Source organism: Hemicordylus capensis, chromosome 7 (assembly GCF_027244095.1).
Source record: "Hemicordylus capensis ecotype Gifberg chromosome 7, rHemCap1.1.pri, whole genome shotgun sequence".
Taxonomy (NCBI): Eukaryota; Metazoa; Chordata; class Lepidosauria; order Squamata; family Cordylidae; genus Hemicordylus; species Hemicordylus capensis.
The window spans coordinates 26252466-26266993 of record NC_069663.1 but is presented as its reverse complement, the minus strand read 5'-3'; the positions used below and the strand labels follow the sequence as shown (position 1 = coordinate 26266993).

The 14528-nt window shown below is 48.8% G+C and overlaps 1 protein-coding gene across 1 annotated transcript in view; it reads right to left on the bottom strand.

Moving 5' to 3' along the window:
* The window catches only part of RYR1 (ryanodine receptor 1), a 122723-nt gene that overhangs the window by 86409 nt on the left and 21786 nt on the right, over positions 1 to 14528 (bottom strand). The window contains exons 5-18 of the mRNA XM_053267249.1: positions 13227 to 13305; positions 12464 to 12576; positions 11756 to 11849; positions 11107 to 11203; positions 10203 to 10277; positions 9758 to 9914; positions 8519 to 8683; positions 8035 to 8156; positions 6659 to 6845; positions 5882 to 6017; positions 4371 to 4466; positions 3055 to 3173; positions 2249 to 2382; positions 1773 to 2014 (exon numbers count right to left, since the gene is read on the bottom strand). Of these exons, the coding sequence (XP_053123224.1) occupies positions 1773 to 2014; positions 2249 to 2382; positions 3055 to 3173; positions 4371 to 4466; positions 5882 to 6017; positions 6659 to 6845; positions 8035 to 8156; positions 8519 to 8683; positions 9758 to 9914; positions 10203 to 10277; positions 11107 to 11203; positions 11756 to 11849; positions 12464 to 12576; positions 13227 to 13305 (1816 nt within the window). The remainder of the gene's footprint in view (positions 1 to 1772; positions 2015 to 2248; positions 2383 to 3054; positions 3174 to 4370; positions 4467 to 5881; positions 6018 to 6658; positions 6846 to 8034; positions 8157 to 8518; positions 8684 to 9757; positions 9915 to 10202; positions 10278 to 11106; positions 11204 to 11755; positions 11850 to 12463; positions 12577 to 13226; positions 13306 to 14528) is intronic.

Sequence of the window (14528 nt, the reverse complement as noted above, 5' to 3'; positions counted from 1 at the left end):
GAGAGAGGCGGCAAGAGATTAAAAATGCAGCACTTGGATACTCCCCACAGGGACTGTGCATGCAAGCGACGGAGTCTCAGAAAGCAGGATTAAATGTGCTCTGAGGGTTTGTTTGTTTGTTTGTTTAACGAATATTTATATACATATGACTAGTATACATATGATATGTCAGGGTAAAACAAATTCTGTGCCAAGGAAAGTGAAATTCTGCTATTGATATAGATCACACAAATCCAGAAACTTTGTGCATTTTACACTGCTTATAATGCAATTTTTAGTAATATGCATAATAGTTTTAATGCATGAAATTTTAATTGTTGTAATGTTTTAATCTTTTGATCTGTTGTTTTTATTGTTTTGTTGTAAGCTGCCCAGGGACTTGCATTTGGGGCGGTATATAAATGTGTTAAATAAATTTAAAAAAATGTGTGTTAAATAAATAATAAATAATTCTGCTTGGTCTGGTCTTGGTGAAGGTCAGGGAGCTATGGGGGTCCCTGAAGCCCTGGAAATCCTGTTCACCAATGCTTTGGCTTCTGAGATTTCACCAGGCACTACCCACCTGCTTGCAAGTGCAGCTTCACAATCAGAAGGATTAGAAACTTGGTTTTTGTTTTTGTTTTTTTGGTCTTTTTTTTTTTTAAATGAAAGCTAGCATTTTACACAAGCTCAATTCTGCATCCAGTGCCATCTTTTGTGCATTTCTGTACTTGTGTGAAATTGCAACATGCATACAAGTTCCAGTTCATGCAGGGATTCCACGTAGCACACATGTGGACCGACATTTGGGGTAAAAGAAATTCTGCACCCAAAAAAAGGAGAAATCCACTACTTGGTTAAATTCATTCATTCATTCATTCATTCAACTTCTATACTGCCCTTCCAAAAATGGCTCAGGGTGGTTTAAACAGAGAAATAATAAACAAATAAATAAGATAAACAAAATGGACCCCTGTCCCCGAAGGGCTCACAATCTAAAAAGAAACACAAGATAGACACCAGCAACAGTCACTGGAGCTACTGTGCTGGGGGTGAATAGGGCCAGTTACTCTCCCCCTGCTCAGTAAAGAGAATCACCACGTTAAATGACACAAACCACACAAACTCTGCTTCCCTGGTATATTGTTTTCTGCTTTTGCTAGCTTTAGCAAGAAGCTATGCAGGGCACTGCAATCCACATTAAAAGTCTTGCTGGACGCAGTGACAGGACAGTTGCGTCCTGGTCAACTGAGTCCCGGTCAACTGAGTCCCGGTCATTGGCATCCCTGGACGTTTGCATCCGTTTTTTCCCCATCTCAGACATTTGTGTCCCTAACCCACAGTATAACTAATATTTCCATATTAGATTTCATAAAAACAATTTTATTAATTAAAAAAGAGATTGTAGCATGCATCAAAATTGATTTATAAGTCCTTAAAAAACATGCATGTTGTGGGCAACCCCTCATCAGAAACCTATTTTGTCCTCAGGATTGTAACATGCAAGTAATGATTGAAGGAGCTTATTGAGATGGGTTAGTAAGTTAGGGACGCAAATGTCTGGGACGCAAAAAAACCAGACACAAACATCCAAGGATGCAATTGACCGGGACGCAATTGCCCAAGTACCGCTGGATGCCACTCTAGTGTTCAAACTTTCACCATTTTTCTTCCCTGCCACTTCCCATCACCCAGACACCATGCCTTTCAATAGAATCAGTTTGCACATCGAGCACTGAGTGATCAAGCAGGGGTGTAGAGGCATATGTGAACCATCCTATTCAGGCTCCTACCTGACCACAGGTGCAGACCATCGAAGCCAAAGGAGTAGAGGTCATCCCCAACACCATTGCCTCCCCAGCCTTCTCCGCCCCCAGGGTAAGGGCTGTAGCCTTCTGTCATGGCCCAGCCAACCCGCAAGTGGGTGGCCTGGACAGTCACGAATGGTTCCACGTAATCCACAATCAGCTCATAGTACCACTTCTTGTACTGGGTGGAGCCCTCATGTGTGCCCAGGAAGATGTTGGGGCGCATGCTGTTGAAAAAAGAAAATTCTGCAATCTACATTCTGCACCAACAGAAGCCAGATTCTGAAACCAGTATAAATTATGCAAATTAAGCAAAATTGCAATATATGGATCTCAGGAAGTTGAGTTCTGCTCCCAACTCTGTTAACTGCACTTTTTCTTTGCTGCTGAAGAATCATGGCACACACAGCCCTGGTTCTAAATAATTGCCAGCAGACGTCAAAGAACAGCAAAACACCAACCTGGTGACATAGTTGATAAGTTTAGTCTGCAGGAGCAAGTCCCTCCCCGGGAGCAAGTTTTCAGTTATGAGGTTTTGGTTGGAGCGAACGGCCACGCCATTGCAGACGCACAGAGAGCAGAGGACGTCCAGGACCTGGAAAGATGGGGAAGGAAACACATGTCAGTGAAAAGGGAAGCCTCTGGGTGCAGCTGTGCAGAATGCGGCTGTCTGTGCCCAATCTGCTGACATGCACATCTTGCTGGGACTTCTGTTTTCATTTCAGGATGAAGGAGCAGGTTGCTCCTTTGTTAATTTCCCCAGTCCATAGTTTTGTCTCAGAATGCTAAACTCACTGCACGTTTGGTCCATCTTGGAAGAGGACCAAACTATGCAACTTTGTGGGGATGCATTTTATCTACACATCATGTGTTGCATGAGGATTTAGTATTTCTTGGAGCGGAGCACATGCTACTCTTCCCTAAGAAGCTGGGGACAGCATCTGGCTCACTCAGAAGGGTGCTGCCTGCTCTTCCCACCCTCCCCACATCCAGCAACTTGCAGAGAGAAAGCTCCTTGCCAACTGATGTAACTGAACCAGTGTACAGGTGACTGGAATAATCGGCCAGCAGAACCCCCATTGGCTCCTGCCTCTGATGCCCTCCTCTTCCTCTACTTTCTTGTGTCGCTATCTAGATTGTAAGCCCTTGGGGGCAGACTCTTGTCGCCTCATTCTTTCTAAAGCACCAGTAAACATAGTGACACTCATAAGGAATGGTGCATTTCTGCTCAGAGAAGAGCCACTGGGGCATGTGTGGCTCGCCATACTTTGTGGTTGCGCCCGTGTTTGTCCAGAAGCGAGATGATGGACTTGATGTGGTTCTCTTGGATGATGTTCAGCACTTCAGGGCTTTCAATGAGTACGCAGTACAAGACCTCCAGGATGCCTAGAGAAGAAAACCAGGGTTAGAGGGAGGGGTTTACAGCACAGGATGGATGCAAAGGGTCTAAAAGGGGGAGATATGGCTGGGAGTGGGATCCTGAATCAATCCCACCACCTGGCTGATTCCCCCTCTCCCCTTTTAAAATTCGTTTTATCAGATTTGTACACTGCTCCAAACTTTCATCTCTGGGCGGTTAACAATAGCATAAAACCAGTTAAAAACATATACAAAAACTTAAAAACAATTTAACAATTTAAAAAATATACCAGAGATTATCCCATTAACCATAGATGGGATAACTTGTTCACCTCAAACCCCCACAACCCCTATCAAAGAAACAAGGACAAAACTGCTAGCAGGCTAGTCAACATAGGAAGCTGCCATATACTGAGGCAGACCCTTGGTCTATCTAGCTCAGTATTGTCTTCACAGACTGGCAGCGGCTTCTCCAAGGTTGCAGGCAGGAGTCTCTCTCAGCCCTATCTTGGAGATGCTGCCAGGGAGGGAACTTGGAACCTAGATGCTCTTCCCAGAGTGGCTCCATCCCCTGAGGGGAATATCTTCCAGTGCTCACACTTCTGGTCTCTCATTCATATGCAACCAGGGCAGAACCTGCTTAGCTAAGGGAATGAGTCATGCCTGCTACCACAAAATCAGCTCTCCTCCAAGTCAACAGCTCTTAGCAGAAGTTCCTTGCTATGAAAGAGATCAAACTCTTGAATCCACCTATTCTGGGGCGGGGGGGGGGGTGTCCCCAACTTCCCTGCTTCTTTACCGGCTATGAATTCCCTCCTGTTTCAGTCCACCTACACGCTGCCCTGCTTGCCTGCCCGCATTTTCTCTCATCCTGACCCTGCCCAAACTTATCTTCCAAGCCCCTGAACACACACAGCTGCTTTGCCCGGAGTCAGACCCTTGTCCCACCTAGTCCAGACTAGCAAGTGACTCCCGAGGTCTTTCCCACCTCTGCGGCCCAAGATCCTTTTAAGCAGAGATGCCAGGGATGAGACCCTAATCCTCTGCTCACTAAACATCATGTGCTCCAACACTGAGCTCTGTGCCCTCCCGTGATCCTGCCAAGACCGCCTACATCCCAGTGGCATGATTCCTTTGGGAAGGCGACAAAGCAGTGCAGCCTCACAGGGTCTCCCACCCACCTCATCACCCCGCACGCCAACCTCTTATCACCCATCCACTCACCCGAGGAAGCCTCCAGCCGATCCAGCTTGCTAACCAGCCAGTCCAGGTTGTTGGAGAAGAGGGCACAGTTGGAGCGGTTCCCACGGATCAGCGAGGCTGGATGCAAAGGGGAGGGAGGGCGGAACGGTGGTGAGAACCTGGCAGGCAATGGCTGCAAAATGGTGAGGCACGTACAGATTCTGTGGATGCCACAGGTTGGCATGGAATATGTACACTGCCTTCTGAAGGTATTGTCGACAGGCTGGCCAAAGCTGGGGTGGGGGATATTGCTGGGTGATGTAAACAGAGCTGCGAATGGCATCTTAGGTTGCCTTTAAATCCATCTCCGCAACTACACAGAGAGCTGAATTAGCTGCAGGGTCTGAAAACTCTTTGGAGTCTGCAGATCTTGCAAACTCTGGTCTGCAGAGATGGCTTGTGGACGCTGCCACGACTCAGGACCAACCCATTCACAGACTCAAAACAGGATGGGGACTCCCAACACTGGCTCCAACCTAGATCGGGACCTAGGGGGTCTTTATATACCCCAATACGGTCACCCTAGAAGACACCTCACCTAGGGAGGCTGCTGAATCAGGGGGAGCAGATGTATTTTAACTGGTCAGCCACATGTACTCCATCCCCAGGACTGCAGGAGCAGAGATGGCAAAAACTGAAGCTCAGACCAGAAGGCAGAGCATGTGTGGCAATGCAAATGCTCCCATCTCTGAGCCAGGAGGAGGAAGCACAGATCAACACGTGCCCTGGGAAAGGGCTCTACTAATGCAGCAGGAAGGGGCAAGGCAGTAGGACCCTCTATCAAACTGGGCACTTTCCAGACTAGTTGCTCAAAATTGGCAAAATGCTCCGTTCAGGCAAATCATTTTCAAAATGTAAAACCTGAAGGGGGAGCAGTTCATGAAAACTAACCACCCCAAACAACACCACCTTTTTTACACCGGATAAACGACGTGATAACACTAAGTTGCAGCGATTAAATTCGAAACAAGGCATCTAACATATGAACGGCACCCTGGCGCTTTCGTCGGGACTGCAGTGTCACAACACAGGAAGTGTGGAAGCAAACTTCAGAGATGTGTCGTGACCACGTTGCAGGGTCTAGTCTGGAAAGCGCCCAGCTCAGTTGCTGCCTGCTATTGCTGGTGCAACGTCTCCTTCAGCTATACAACTGCACACTTGCTGCCTGGCTGTTGCTGGTGCAACATTGCCTTCTGTCCAACTCCTTGTGCTCTTGGTGGACTCCATGGCTGCTCCCTGCTCTGATTCAGCACACCTTCCCATAGATCTGCACCTGCTTTGGCTTTGCTGGAGACCTCCCCAACCCTCACCTGGGAAATGTAGCCAAGGATTGGCAGGAATGGAGCACAGAAGTAGAAACTGGTGCCCCTCCACCTCAAACTCCACCCCCTGACCACTGAGAGATTCCCACACACTCAGGAGCAGGAATTGTGTCCTGTTGGGAGTGGGCCCTTGAAGTCAGAGGGCGGGAGCCTCGTTCTTGGCCATCTTACCGAGCAACTCATACAGCAGGTTGACAATCTCCTTCCAGGACTCAGACGCTTCCTCGCCGGCATACTCAGCAAAGTGTGCTGCGGTGCTGTACACATTGAGGCGGTCAATGCAGTTGAGGACAAGTGAGATCATGCCCTGCAAAGCAGCAGAGGTGTACTCAGGATAGAAACACTGTGCCCTTCTCCACACCCATCTCAGTGGGCCCCACGTGGGAGCAGGCTTCCCTGGTTTACGATGCAACGAGCAGCATAACTTTTCAGGGAGATTAGGCTGGTTCGAATGAGCCTTGATAGGGCAGGAGACACGTCCTACCCAAATTCAGAAGCTGTGAGTGCCCCCATTTTCCCATCGACTGTGAGTAAAAAGCAAGGTGGGGCAGGGGAAGTGATCGTCTGCTAAGCAGCAGCTAGCTTGGAAGGCTCCATCCTACCCAGCGGCTGTACCCAACGAGGTAGGATGAAAAGCACTTCGACCCAGCTGCTGCTTTGCAGACAATCACTTCCTCCCCCTCCTACCTTGCTTTTTACTCACAGACGATGAGGAAACAGGGATGCACACAGCTCCCGAACTTGGCTTGGATGCATCTCCTACCTTACTGAGGACCATGAGAAAGCCCTTGAGTGTGCAAAGAGCTGCCCTTTGCCTTGTACCAAGATTGGCCCACCAGATCAGGGAATTCAATAATGGGCCTTCTGCCAAGCCTGGCCCGTTTGCCATGATACAGCAACTTTCTGTTAACCACAGCCACTCACCAGGACTTGGCACATGCCACTTACCTCCTCCTGGAAGAGGTTTTGCCTGTTTTTGAGGGAACGGAGCTTGGTCTGTTTCTCTTCATGCTGCAGCTCTTCCTCGGGGTGCTGGAAGTAGTTGATCAGATCCTGCAAGCTGAGAATCATCCCATCGATGGGAAGTGTCACCGTTGTGCTTGCCTTGTTCTTTCCGCTAAGGGTGTCCAGGCCCCTGGAGGGTGGAGGAGAGAAGAGCTGAGGAGGGAGTGTGCTGGGCTAGGGAGACCTCCACATTAGACTAGATTACTCGTGGTGGAGGGCAGTGTTCCCTCTAAAGTAAGTGTGTGTGTGTGTGTGTGTGTGTGTGTGTGTGTGTGTGTGTGTGTGAACTCACATGTTTTTAAATGCCTGCACAGTTAATTTTAGATCCCGCTCAGGCTGAATCAGGAAGGCCCCACTCTGAATGCACATGCACGCACACTGCTTTGATACTGCCACACAGAACAAAACTCATTCCACACACAGATGGGGAAAAAAGCAGAGAGAACACTCATTGGGGATTATCAGCCTTGGGTCCCCAGATGCTGTTGAACTACAAGTCCCATCATCCCCAGCCACAATGGCCTTGGATCATTAGAGTTGTAGTCCAAGAGCATCTGGGGACCCGAGGTTGAGAACCTCTGACCTAGACGACGGCCATTTACGCCCTGTCTCCATATCTGCACAGCTCCTTTACTGGCTGACACTTGTTCCCAGCAAAAGCACAACACTGGAATGTTTAGAATTGTTTTATACTGAGTTCATCTTGCCCAGGATTGCCCATTCTGGCAGTGGCTCCCTAATCTGAGATCCTTCTATCTGAGGATTGAATCTAGGGCCAGCTGCATGCAAAGCAGGTGCTCTACCACTGAGCTAAGCTCCCCACCCCCTGCTCAGTCCTGTTTGAGATTTCCTCCAGCCTCCATGCTCCGTGCCAACTTCTTTTCTCAAGCCCCTTCTTCCCCGCTCCCCTCTGGTCACTGCCTCTTCCATCCTCCTCTCAGGTTCCATCTCTTGCCTAGAGCGTCCTTCAGTCCCTTTGCCTCTCCAAACCCCAGCTCACTGGCCGTGAGGCTCTCTTTCCACCCCATTTCCAAGCCCACAGCTCTTCAGGTTCCTAGGCTCTGTATTTCTTGTCTAGCCAAACTGAGCTGCACAACTGCTCAGCATTAGGACAAACAGCCCTTCTCTCCTGCACAGCAATTGGAATGTTGGTGATCATTCTGCAGTGGCACAACAGATCGGCCAATAGCGGAGGACAAGGTGGGTGGAGTCACAGACAGGCAACAGTTGATGGGAAACAGCCAGCATTTAGCCCTTTGCGTACAGGAGATACTTTGCAACTCAAGTGACTCATTTCCTGGGAGTAGCTTAGCACCCACTTGATGAACTGGTTGTAAAGTCCGGAAGTGCTGTAGATCATCCGGGCAGCTTGCGATTCCTCATGCTGGCAGCGGGTCAGCGAGAGGGCATCGTCCATGTGTCCCTCCTGATGCAGGATGGCCTGTGGGGTGGTGGGCAGACAGATGCTAAGAAAGGCTCAAAGCATAAGGCATGGGAGGTCTCGAACCATGGACCCTCACTCCATGACCGCAGAGGACACTTCTGGCCTGCCCTCTGCTGTGCTGCAGTGCCACCACTGAAGATGGCCAGAGGGTGGTATTGCAGCTACCCATCCCAAAGAGATCAGGTGTCACAACAGCCCAATCAGAGTCGAATCTGCTACCTCTGGCTCAGTCTGGGCAACCTGGCACTCGGGTGCTGACCAAGCTGCTCACTCAGTACCCATTCCCTGCTGCGTCCCTGCTTGGCTTCAGACCTCCAACCCCAAGAAAAAGCCAAGCCGGCCGGCCGGCCAAGTCTCACCCTCCTCTTGAGAAGCCCCAGGCGCAGTGCCTTGGCATCGGCTGCCGCATAGGTCACCCAAAGGCCGCTGTCGACGTGCTGCACAAAGCACATGGACTCCCCGTACTTGATCTCAGGGGCGCCCATCCCCTCCACGTCTCGCTTGGGGACCACATCCAACTTTTCCTAAAAGGACAAGGGAAAGAAAAAGAGTTCAGAGGGCCGTGGTGGAACATTCCCCCTTGCACAATAATAGTAACAATAATAAACAACTGTATTTGTTCCCCTGCCCTCCCACCCAACAAATTGTTCTCTGGGTGGCTCGCAACACCAACAACTGCATGTTAAAGCCTTCCTTGGAGGCCCTGTTTAGAGTGTTCTCGCCTCCTGAGGTGAGGTGGGTGGCAAAGAGAGACAAGGCCTTCTCAGTCGTGGCCCCTCAGCGATGCTGCTTGATCCATTCACTCAGTGCCCTTCCGAGGAGGCTAAAAACATGATCGTTTATGCAGACTTTTCAAGGGCCATATCACCCCACAGCATATTTTTCTGCTGCCAGTTTAAACTTGTTTTACTGCACTTAATATTCAGATTTCATCTGTTTCATGCCAGTACTTTTTCCTGCCAGTTTGTTCCATTTTAATGATTTTTATATGTTGCAATTTTTCTGGAAGGCACCTTGAAAAATTCTGGTTGAGAGGAGGGCTATCAGTGTTTCAAATAAGTAATAAGAAAACCCCTGCTAACTGGGCATAGAGGCACCTTTTAATGTGGTGATTCTCTTTTATTTAGCAGGGGGAGAGTAACTGGCCCTCTCCACCCCCAGCACAGCATCCCTGCAGTGGCTGTTGCTGGTGTCTGTCTTATGTTTCTTTTTAGATTGTGAGCCCTTGGGGGGCAGGGAGCCATCTTATTTATTGTTTCTCTGTGTAAACCGCCCTGAGCCATTTCTGGAAGGGTGGTATAGAAACTGAATAAATTAATAACAACAACAACAACAACAACTCCTGACATGGTCAGGGAAAAGGATGCCAGTCTAGCCTTCTCCCGGTTATGCTAATTTTCCATGTGCAGGATTTCCCCCCCTCGTCCATCACAGAATATTTAAGCATGACACTTTCCCCCAGCACCAGTACCCTGAAGTGGTACATCCCAAGAACAGTTTTATCATCTTATCTGCTGCCTCTGTAGTCTCCATCCCTCCAGAAGTCGCCCGGGACTCCCTTCCTGATGCAACAAAAATCTGGGGGACACTCTCCTCACCTTGGAGATACGGAAGCAAAACGCAGTGGCTTTGGTGTTGGCCTTCTCCGCATCCACCACCACCAGCCCCTTCTCCTCGGTCAACGCCAGGTAGCGGCCGGTGGTGACGTGACGGACTCGGAAGGGCTGCCCCCACTTCATGTGGCTGCCGCTCCAGCTGTAGGAAAAGGAGGAGGTCCGTTATTCCGCGAAACAGGGTCTGTTCCCAGCTGGGCAGCCACAGGCTTCTGCCCCTCAGGGTCCTAAAGACATGCCACTCTGCTGAGGGCATGTGAACCGATGTGACGACAAGGCCATTGTGGCTGGAGATGTAGGGAGTTGTAGCCCAACAACCTCTGGGGGCCCAACGCTGGAAACCCCCCCGCCCTAGAACACGCCCCAGAGTTTTCTGCAAGGTGCAGGAAGTGCTCCCTGGAGGAAGAAAGCGTAGGAAGCACTACCCTACCTGATGCGGAGGGGCTCCAAGCGCCAGAGGGAGCGAGCCTGGGAACAGACAGCTCCGCCTTCATAGTTCACCACCCTGCAGAAGGGGGAAGGCGGAAAGGTGAGTTGGCATGGCTGGCCCTCAAGCAGGCTCCAAAGGCTGGCATTTATTTTTTTATTTATCTATTTATTGTTAAATGTATACCCTGCCTTTCATTAAGAAAATCCCAAGATGGCTCACAATAAAATGTAAGACACATTTTAAAAAGACACATTAAAATATTGAGCTAAAATATATAAAAACAAATCTGATTTTTAAAAATAATAATTAAAACACAAGCATAAAAACAGTACAAAATTCAAGAAGCAGCAGTGGAGACAATCATATAAAAGCTTGGGTAAAAAGCCACGATTTGACACGCTTTCTAAAAACTGTGATGGAGACTGAGGAGCGGACAGCCACCAGGAGAGCATTCCAGAGTCTGGGAGCAGCAAGAGAGACGGCCCTGTCCCACGTGCACGACAACTGAGCCTCCCTCATTGCCGGCACCTGGAGCAGAGCCCCCTCAGATGACCTGATGGCATGCCAACACCAACAGTCCTGGTGCCCCACCCACCCACCCACCCTGGTGTCGGAATCAGAGGGGATTTTTGCATGAAGCGGGGTTGGGAGTAAATGTTCAGCACTGCACTCCAAACTGCCTACAGAAAACTCATGCTGAATAGGAAGGACAGCCCCCACAGGGAGGCGAAGGAGTCTGTTTGGAAAAGAGGGTGTTCTGTGGCGGAAAGCGTGTGGAGAAGAAAGGGAAGGGCTGTTCCTATATGGGGACCTCTCTCTCTCTCTCTCTCTCTCTCTCTCTCTCTCTCTCTCGCACACTGTAAAGTTCTGTGTAGAAGCGGATGGCCCTACAGAGAACACCCACTTGCGCTGATCTTCATTCTGGTCCGTGGTGGAGATGGTGAGGCACTCGTCCATGTGTCCGTGGAAGAGGCGCATGACGTGGCCGCCGGTCACATATCCTGTGTGGGCAGCAAAGGAAGGAGAAGTGAGACATTGACGAGAGTATGTCTCTGAGCATTTGGAAGATTGCACATCTGCTGTCTCAGTGAATCTGACAACAATCCAGTAAGGCAGACCATCATGATCTCCATATTGCAGGGTGGGGTGAAAACTAAGGGCACTTTGTGAATTCGCAGTGAAGGTGAGACCTGGATTTATTTGCAGTTTTCTCAGAGCAGAGTTTGGGAATAATTTCTTTATCATTATCAATTAATTAACTAATTAATTAATTAATTAATTAATTATTCCCTGCTTTTCAGCCAGGACAGGTTCCCAAAGTGGCTTACAATTTAAGTAATGCTTTTTAAAAATTGTGCAATATATTGGGTGGGGGTGTTTAGGGAGGGGGACAATGAAGCTGCAGAGGGACACAGGGGCTGGCTGATGTTAAACACCCCAGCCCCACCCGGGCACCCTTCCCGTTGCTCTGCAGCATCTTCTGGTCCCTGGCAGCTAGTGACGGCCTTTGCCTTCTAAGATCCAAGGTGGGGTGGAGGGAAAGAATAACACACCTTCCTCACAGCCTGAGCAGATGGGGTTCATGTTCCAAAGCGTTTGCATGAAGGAGGCGTCCGCTTGCAGCTCACCACTGGCTGTAGACAGGTGCTGGGAAACGGGAAGGAAGGAGGTGAGGACAAGGGCAGGGAGGGGAAGACCAGGGACAGGGGCAGCCCAAGATACTGCAGCGTTTGAGATGAGGCGCCAAATGCTGCCTTGCAGCGGGTCTCTGATGGGGAGCAGCCCCCTTTCCAAACTGACCCTGGCAGGCTTTGAAAGGGAGAGAGAAGGTGGCCAGCAGTCTCCTCTTCTCTCTTTGCGTTTCTTGCAAGTTTGGCAAGGAGTGTGAGGAGAGGGTGGCGCTCCTAGCAAAGGTTGCAACGGGCAGATTGGTCCCAAAGAGCTGCTCGGATGGCATCAGCTTGGGGAATCTTGCCACTGGCTCGTGGCCCCAGCACTCTGCCACCCAAGGCACCTGCCTCACCATGCCTCACAGAAGGGTCGCCACTATCAGGGGGCTTAAGAGTCTCCCATGGATTCAACCGTCATTAACTGACTGACTTGATGAAACACAAGGAAAAGGCATGAAGGCAGGATTCTACCCAATTGCTCAATATTCAGGCCGCTGTCTTTCTGTTCTGAGGCAGACACAGGCACACACAGACACATTCAAGGTGCAGATTCCCTATATGGCTGGCCCCTCCACCTCACCCAACACTCACCAGGTACCGCTCAGATGAGACACTGACAAGGATGAGGTCGTCACCGACACGCACCTTCTCCCCTTCTGACCTCTGCTTGGAGGCCGGGTGGATGGTCCACCAGCAGGCTTCTCCTGGTGGAGACAGAGAGTGATGTGGGGATGGCTATAATCGTGCCATGAGAAACTATACCAAAGAAAGGTCCCAAGGAGTTCGCCAGAACAGTACAGCCATAGAATGGGTGTATAGTGCAATTCTGCAGAATCACTGAAAAAACACTGACTGTAGCATTAGGTGCAGAAAATTTCAGCTTTCTTTCTTTCTTTCTTTCTTTCTTTCTAAGTTTCTAGCACTCACGGTTGCAAACACATGCATGAAAGTAGGGAGCTGCTGGTGAGGTCTTCAAAGCTAGAGGTGTAGCTGACTCAGATGATCAGAGGCCAGAGGGCAGAGCTTCAGAACCTTGGATAGCTCCTTGCCCCTTCATATGGCTAACACATCATACAAAAAGTGAAAAATTATGCAAATCTGCTCAGTCTGCATAATATATGCAGGTCACAGAATTCCTTTTTTCTTGGCACATAATTTCAATTGCTCAGCTAAATAATCGTAATTGGTTTTTTGAGGACACATAACCCTGGGTGCTGTGTAGGCCCTTCCCTGAGACGAAACTTGACCCTTTTAGCAATTAATCAAAACTTTAGGAAGAGACTCCCACTCCCTGCCACTCAACAACAGCAACATACATCCCCATCTTCTTTTTCCAGAGTGCAGAGCCATATACCTGTTGCATCCTCCTGAAGACCCACATCAAAGGCCAGTTTATCCGTAAGAGAGCGGGATGTGGTTAGGCAGCTTAAATACTAAAAATGAGGAAGGAAAGAAAACCAGGAAATGTTTGTTGAAATTCTCAACCTCAAATGCAGAAAGAAAGAAAAGCTTCATGCAACAACCTGAAGTCAGCTCTTAAAATGGCAACTTAAGAAAATATAAAACTGCAGATCATGACAATCAAACAATTGGCTGTAGCTTTTCAGAACACGTACACACAACAACTGGCATGTGCATGAGAACCTAGATGCAGGCATGTAATGCACACATTTACAGCAGGTTCATTCACATGTTACCTTTTCAGCCAGCTAGCTGCTGCACATTACTCCAACATTAACTTCTGTCATAAAATAACTTCTGTGCCATTCTCAGAGCCATGTCAGTGAGCATCCAACTACTGCCATGCCTCATTGCTTTGTCTCCACAGAAGCAACAACAAAAGTAGGTCTTCAGTCCCTTACACTGAAGGAGGCAGTACTGAGGACATGGCTATTGACAACAGAGGTCCCAATTCCAGTGCAGTTTGGTGCTTCCTGTTTCCAGCACTTCTTGGTGACCAATGTTAGGCAAATAGAATTTGCCCAGCAGAAATTTGGGGTTAGGAGGGTAAAGTGATTCCCTTGAGTCACAGGTCTGCTGGTCAAATGATGGCTTTCTAAATGGAACCAGGAATGACTGGAGGACTGTGTAGTTTTCATAGCTCTATGATTGGAAGGACGCTCTAGCCAATCTTTTCTTCTCAGGAGGACAGCAGGAGCTACATTCCACTCCAACACAATACACAATGATTGACATCCTGACTAAAGTTAATAGGGAGAGTCCTATTGAAATTTAGTAGTCCTTTAAAGTGAGTACCATTAAGCAGCTTAATCTGGATGTCAGCCACTGTCCTTTTCAAACATCCTAGGGCATTTTCTGAAAAGTGCCTAAATTCATGTAGGGCAGATTTACAAATGGTTTGGGGGGTCAACTGTTCAGAGTTTTAAAAAAACACACAAAACAATCAAATTTCCAATTCCATACATACACTTCTTGGTGTACCACATTATAGGGTCAAACCATTTCCAATTCCATACACTTCCCTGTGACCACATTATAGGGTCAAACAAAAGTCATCCATCACCTTCATGTCAACATTGTAAACCGCCCAGAGACGCAAGATTTGGGCAGTATAAAAATATGTTTGTTAAGTAAGTAAGTAAGTAAGTAAGTGTCTTGCTTTTGAGCTTCTCAGAGGCCTTTGGCTGACCACCGG